Source organism: Cervus elaphus, chromosome 1, assembly GCF_910594005.1.
Source record: "Cervus elaphus chromosome 1, mCerEla1.1, whole genome shotgun sequence".
NCBI classification, from domain to species: Eukaryota; Metazoa; Chordata; class Mammalia; order Artiodactyla; family Cervidae; genus Cervus; species Cervus elaphus.
The window spans coordinates 63,805,423-63,812,664 of NC_057815.1; the positions used below are offsets into that span (position 1 = coordinate 63,805,423).

General features: G+C 35.9%; 1 protein-coding gene across 1 annotated transcript; it reads left to right on the plus strand.

Moving 5' to 3' along the window:
- The first annotated feature begins 5,798 nt into the window (after positions 1 to 5,798).
- LOC122702262 (olfactory receptor 52M1-like) lies at positions 5,799 to 6,743 on the plus strand. Its single transcript, XM_043915889.1, has one exon. The coding sequence runs from the start codon at positions 5,799 to 5,801 to the stop codon at positions 6,741 to 6,743; it is 945 nt and encodes a 314-aa protein (XP_043771824.1).
- The last annotated feature ends 499 nt before the right edge of the window (positions 6,744 to 7,242 follow it).

Sequence of the window (7,242 nt, forward strand, 5' to 3'; positions counted from 1 at the left end):
GTATTTATAATGTTTTTGTTTTTTGCTTTTAAATCCTTTAAAATAAAAAAAAAAATTGAAAAAGAACAACAACAAAAAGCAAAATTAAAAGAAGAGAAGAAATCCTGAAGATTTCAACAGAAATAAATGAAAAAGAAAGAAACAAGAGTAAAGATTAATAAAACTAAAAGCTGGCTGTTTGAGAAGATAAACAAAATTTATAAACTTTGGCCAGACTCTTCAAGAAAAAAAGAGAGAAGAGTCAAATCAACAAATTTAGAAATGAAAATGGAGAGGTTCAAACAGACAATGCAGAAATACAAAGGAGCATAAGAGACTATTATGAACAACCATATGATAATAAAATGGGTAACCTGGAAGAAATGAACAGAATATTAGAAAAGTTCAACCTTCCATGACTGAACCAGGGAGAAATAAAAATCATGAACAACCCAATTACAAGCACTGAAATTAAAGCTGTGATCAAAAATCTCCCAAAAAACAAAAGTCTGGGACCAGATGGCTTCACAGGAGAATTCTTTCAAACATTTAGAGAAGAGCTAATGCTTATCCTTCTAAAATTATTTCAGAGAATTGCAGAGGAAGGAACACTTCCACACTGTTTCACTGAGGCCACCATCACACTGATACCAAAACCAGACAAAGACAACACAGAAAAAGAAAACTGCAGGCCAGTATCATGGATGAACATAGATGCAAAATCCTCAACAAAATTTAAGCAAATATAATTCAGCAACACATCAAAAAGCTCATATACCATAATCAACTTGGGTTTATTCCAGAGATGCAAGGGTTCTTCAATATATGCAAATCAATATGATATACCATATTAACAACTGAAAGATAAAAGCCATATGGCAATCTTAATAGATGCAGAAAAAGCCCTTGACAAAATTTAGCACCCATTTATGGTTAAAACTCTTCAAAACATGGGCATAGAAGGAACCTACCTCAACATTGTATAGGCCATATATGATAAGCCTACAGCAAACATTATTCTCAATGGTGAGAAAATGAAAGCAATCCCTGTAAGATCAGGAACAAGACAATGGGGTCCACTTTCACCACTATCATTCAACATAGTTCTGGAAGTCCTAGCTACAGCAATCAGAGAAGAAAAAAATAATTAAATAAAAGGAATCCAGACTGAAAAAGAAGTAAAGCTCTCACTGTTTGCAGATGACATTATACTGTACATGGAAATCCCTAAAGATACTATCAGAAAATTACTAGAGCTAATCAGTGAATTTAGCAAAGTTGCAAGACACAAAATCAATACACAGAAATCACTTGCATTTCTATATACTTACAATGAAAAATCAGAAAGAGAATTAAGGAATCAATTCCATTCACCATTGCAACAAAAAGAATTAAATATCTAGGAGTAAACTTATCTAATGTGACAAAAGAACTGTACACAAAATTGTAAGACACTGATGAAAGTCTTCAAAGACTACATAAACAGATGGAGAGATATTCCACGTTCCTGGGTGGGAAGAAGCAATATTGTGAAAATGACTATACTACTAAATGCAATCTACAGATTCAATGCAATCCCTATCAAATTACCAATGGCATTTCTCACAGAACTAGAACAAAAAAATTCAAAATTCATATGGAAACACAAAAGACCCCAAATAGCCAAAGCAGTTTTGAGAAAGAAGAATGGAGCTGGAGGATTCAACCTTCCTGACTTCAGATTATACTACAAAGCTAACGTCATCAAGACAGTATGGTATTGGCACAAAAACAGAAATTTAGACTAACAGAGCAAGATAGAAAGCCCAGAAATAAACCCACACACCTATGGGTACCTTATTTTTGACAACAGAGGCAAGAATTTGCAATGGGGCAAAGATAGCCTCTTCAGTAAATGGTGCTGGGAAAATTGGACAGCTACATGTAAAAGAATGAAATTAGAACACTTCCTAACACCATACACAAAGATAAACTCAAAATGGATTAAAGACCTAAATGTGAGATCAGACACTATAAAACTCTTAGAGGAAAACATAGGCAGGACACTCGACATAAATCAAAGCGAGATCCTCTATGACCCACCTTCTAGAGTAACCGAAATAAAAACAAAAGTAAACAAGTGGGACTGATTAAACTTAAAAGCTTTTGCACAGCAAAAGAAACTACATGCAAAGTGAAAAGACAACCCTCAGAATGGGAGAAAATAATAGCAAATGAAACAACTGACAAAGGATTAATTTCCAAAATATACAAGCAGCTCATACAACTCAATACCAGGAAAACAAACAACCCAATCAAAAAGTGGGAGAAAGACCTAAACAGACATTTCTCCAAAGAAGATATACAGATGCCTAACAAATATATGAAAAGATTCTCACCATCACTCATTATTAGAGAAATGCAAATCAAAACTACAATGAAATATCACCTCACACAGTTCAGAATGGCCATTATCAAAAAGTTGACAAGTGATAAATGCTGCAGATGGTGTGGAGAAATGGGAACACTCTTGCACTGTTGGTGGGAATGTAAATTCATACAGCCACTATGGAAGACGGTATGGAGATTCCTTAAAAAACTAGGAATAAAACCACCATATGACCCAGCAACCCCACTCCTAGGCATATACCCTGAGGAAACCAGGGTTGAAAAAGACACTTGTATCCCATTGTTCATTGCAGCCCTATTTACAATAGCAAGAACTTGGAAGCAACCTAGATGTCCATTGATGGATGAATGGATAAAGAAGTTGTGGCGCATATACATGATGGAATATTACTCAGGCATAAACAGGAACACATTTGAGTCAGTTCTGATAAGGTGGATGAACCTAGAATCTATTATACAGAGTGAAGTGAGTCAGAAAGAGAAATATAAATACTGTATTCTAACGCACATATGTGGAACCTAGAAAAATGGTTCTGAAGAATTTATTTACAGAGCAGCAATGGAGAAACAGACATAGAGAATAGACTAATGGGCATGGGGAGAGGGGAGGAGCGGGTGAGATGTATGGAATGAGTAACAGGAATCTTACATTAACATATGTAAAATAGATAGCCAATGGGAATGTGCTGTAGGTATGGCTCAGGAAACTCAAACAGGGGTTCTGTATCAACCCAGAGAGGTGGGAGGGGGAGGAAGTTGGGAGGGAGGTTCAAAAGGGAGGGGATATATGTATACCTATGGCTCATTCATGTTGAGGTTTGAGAGAAAACAAACTTTTGTAAAGCAATTATCCTTCAATAAAAAAATAAAAATAAAAGAAAAAAAAAGAATAATAAAATTTGAATTACAAACTAGAATTGTGATGATACTGGTTTTTATATTTGTATATGTATTTATCCCTATTGAGGGGATTTTCGGTGTTCAGATGGTAAGGGATCTGCCTGCAGTTCAGGAGATCCAGGTTGAATCCCTGGGTCAGGAAGATCCCCTGTAGAAGGGAATGGCTACCCACAGCAGTATTCTTGCCTAGAAATTCATATGGACAGAGGAGCCTGGAAGACTACAGCTCATAGGGTTACACAGAGTTGGACACTTGTGTTTACTGAAGAACTTTATATTTTTATATAGGTTTCAGTTCGTTTCTAGCTTCCTTTAATTTGAACATGAAGGACTCCCTTTAGCGTTTTTTATACAGACTGTCTAGTGATCATGAACTACCTCAGCTTCTGTTTATCTAAAAATATCTTAAGTTTTTCCTAATTTTTAAAAGGTGGGTTTGTAAGATATTTAATTCTCTATTTTTTTTTCAACTTTAAATATATCCCTTCACACTCTTCTGGCCTGCAAGGTTTATGTTTCAAGTTGACTTTGGAACAAAGTTGATGTATTTAATGAATATAGAACGTGTTCTGTGTCTTTTCAGTTTCTTCAGGGCTGGTCCTGTTAAATGGTTGATAAATTATATTAAAATACTGAGGGATGGCTATATCTGTAGTTGTAATCCTAAGGGAGTTCACAGGTTAATTGCTGTCCCTGAAATTAAGAAGTTGCAAGCCTCATCAACAATACAAACACTCCCCCTTCTTCCAGTGATTCCTTAAGGAACCATTTTTTGTCAGAGGTCATTCCTGCTTATCTGCTGAGATTACCATAATTAAGCTGCTACATATAGAAGGTGCATGTCTAGATTGCTTCTTGACCTTGAGGATGATATAGTGAAAGAGACAGTCTGGTCTCAGTGATCAAGGAAACTTTGAAGAACACTGAATGCCCTTAAGAAACATCTTATTGTTTTCTAAATGACCTAGATTCAAGGGAGAAGATAAAATTCTTTGAAATAAAAGGAATCCACATTTTTCAATCTCCATGGATGAAATGAACAAAAAAAAAAATAGCTTCTCTAGGGAGCAAAGATCTTCTTTTAAGGATATAGAAGTGAGTGTTAGCTCTTATTTTGTCCATATTTCATATTGCATGAATCTGCTGAAGAAACAACAATATGGGTATCTCATGATCTTTGGACTCTACTACAGGTTGGCATTTTTAAGGAAATGATAGCATAGAGATAGTATTGTGTGTATAAAAAAAGTATTTTTCAAACAAGTGTGTCTATCTGTGAGTGTATATATTTTCCAGTTCTGTTCTTGCACTGCTTTGTATTGTATCTATACCACAACATATGCTATTGAGTGTTAGCCACTGTTCTAGAGATTGGGTTGTAAAATGTCCTGTTTGTTATGTGATTGTTTAATCATAGAATCTCGTCTCACTTGAACGTCTTTTGTAGTCTTTGAGTCTACCTACACTATATTTTAATTCATTACGTCATGATTATCCTTCCTAATAGAACTTTGTTTATGCCCCTTTACTTTGTTTGTGTTTATGTGCATGTGTATGGAGATAGATAGATTGATCAAACAATATATAGATATGAATTATCTGTCTGTACCTAATATTCAGTTCCCATAGGATGAAGTCATATATTATTCACATTCTAGTCTAAGGGTCATCTACTCAAGAAGACTTTTCTTGACTTACTACACTTAATTTTATTCCTTGCTATCATTTCTACATAACTTATCCTTCCCTCCCCTCTGGTTTAATTTTTTGTCTTATAAGTTACTTGCATAAAGCTAAAGAGTAATTTACACATTTAAAGCTAAAAAATGAAAAAAGTCATATTTGCATTATCAATCATTTTTCACTGTAATAAAGCCCAGAAATATGAAAAAAATATAAAACTTCAGAATATTTTATTTGTAAGATTAGTCACACAGAGTGGCAAAGGAAAGGGTGAAGTCATAGATTGACTTACTGATTCTAAAAGTTATGCCAAAGAATTCAGTATCATATGGAAAGAGACAGAGTCCATTCATTCTATTCCTATATTAAGCCTCCTTTAAATAATTTCCTGAAATTTCCTATGGCCTCTGCCTGGTCACTTTCACTTATGAAAAATTCAGTGACATGGGAGGAATACTGAATGAGAGATCAATGGGGAAGCACAAAACTGCACAAAACTGAAATATTTGTTCAATTAAGTACAAGTGTGACTACAGATGAAAGCTTTTACTGGAAACAAAGGGACAAAGTGATACATAGGTCCTTGAAATAATATGAAATGATATAAGTATTATCTTTGTGTACTTCAGAAAACACAATAATTTGGCATGTTCTAACTCATTTTGTTAATCTGAATCTCAGGAATTTAAATAAGCCTGAGTATGAATTTGAACTGTTTTTAACAATAGTCATCAAGGATCTTCCTGAAATATTAATAAATCTCTGTGTTTTCAGCATCTGGTTGTGGTCATCTTGGCATGGCAACTTTATCTTCAGAAGAACTGATGAAAATCAAAGAAAAAACCATCATGCCTCCTCTCAACACTTCTCATCCCTCTCCTGTCACCTTCTTGCTGATGGGCATCCCAGGACTGGAGCACCTGCATGTCTGGATAGGGATTCCCTTCTGCTCTATGTATGTGGTGGCGGTGGTGGGGAATGTGACCATTCTAGCTGTGGTGAGGGCAGAACGAAGCCTCCACGAGCCTATGTTCCTCTTTTTGTGCATGCTCTCAGTCACTGACCTGGTCCTCTCCACGTCTACACTGCCTCGCATGCTCTGTCTCTTCTGGCTTGGAGCCCATGACATTGCCTTTGATGCCTGCCTGACCCAAATATTCTTCATTCATAGTTTTACTGCTTTGGAATCAGGCTTTTTTTTGTCCATGGCCATTGACCGCTATGTGGCCATTTGTCATCCACTGCGCCACACCACCATTCTTACCCACACTCGCATCACTATAATGGGTATTATTGTGGTGATTCGGGGAGTTGCTTTCTTTTCTCCGCATCCCATTCTGCTCAAACAGCTGCCTTACTGCAGAACACGAATCATTGCCCACACCTACTGTGAGTTTATGGCCGTTGTGAAGCTGGCGTGTTTGGACACAGGGACCACTAAGCGTTATAGCCTCAGTATGGCTACTATCATTGGCTCATGTGATGCAATTCTTACTGCTATATCCTATGTCTTCATCCTCCGCTCTGTATTCCGCCTACCATCCCGAGAAGCTAGCTTTAAGGCTTTAGGCACATGTGGGTCCCATGTCTGTGTTATTCTTGTCTTCTACTCCACAGCTGGTTTTTCCATTTTCACTCACCGTTTTGGGAAAAATATACCTGCACATATCCACATTTTTATTGCAAATATATATCTTTTGGTGCCCCCTTTTCTCAACCCCATTGTGTATAGAGTAAGGACCAAGAAAATACGAGAACATGTTCTTAGGACACTAGTGGTCAAAGCTGTCTGATTGTTGTTGGATCAATAAAAGAAATGGTTCAAGAATAAATGAAAGTACAAGAGATTATGTAAGAATTGCTCCTACTCCAACAAGCTGAAATACATTTGCCACAGTGAAAGATCTTTTATTTACTAGATGTCTATAAATTCTAAAATTTCTAACTCAACAGGTCATTTTAGCTTTTTCATGATTAAAATTGGAGAAGAGATTGATGTCTTCCTGTGTCTTTTGGAGGATAATTACAGAGACTTAATAATAAATAAAGGGTAAAAAGATAAGTAAACTAGTTAGGCTGCCAGGGTTCAAGTCCAATATCATGTGCCTGGCTAATTTTACTGCTATTTAATTCTTCACCTCAGTTTCCTGATATTTAAAAATGAAAAATAACAGAACCTACTTCACATGATTCTATGATGATCAAATGAGACATGTAAAGAAGATCAGTGAACTGGCACAGAGAAAACATTCTATATGTTGTTTTTATCCTTCCCCAGTGAGTGATTATAAT

Coding starts and splice junctions, on each gene's coding strand:
- LOC122702262 (XM_043915889.1), top strand. CDS start 5,799: ATGCCTCCTCTCAACACTTCTCATCCCTCTCCTGTCACCTTCTTGCTG.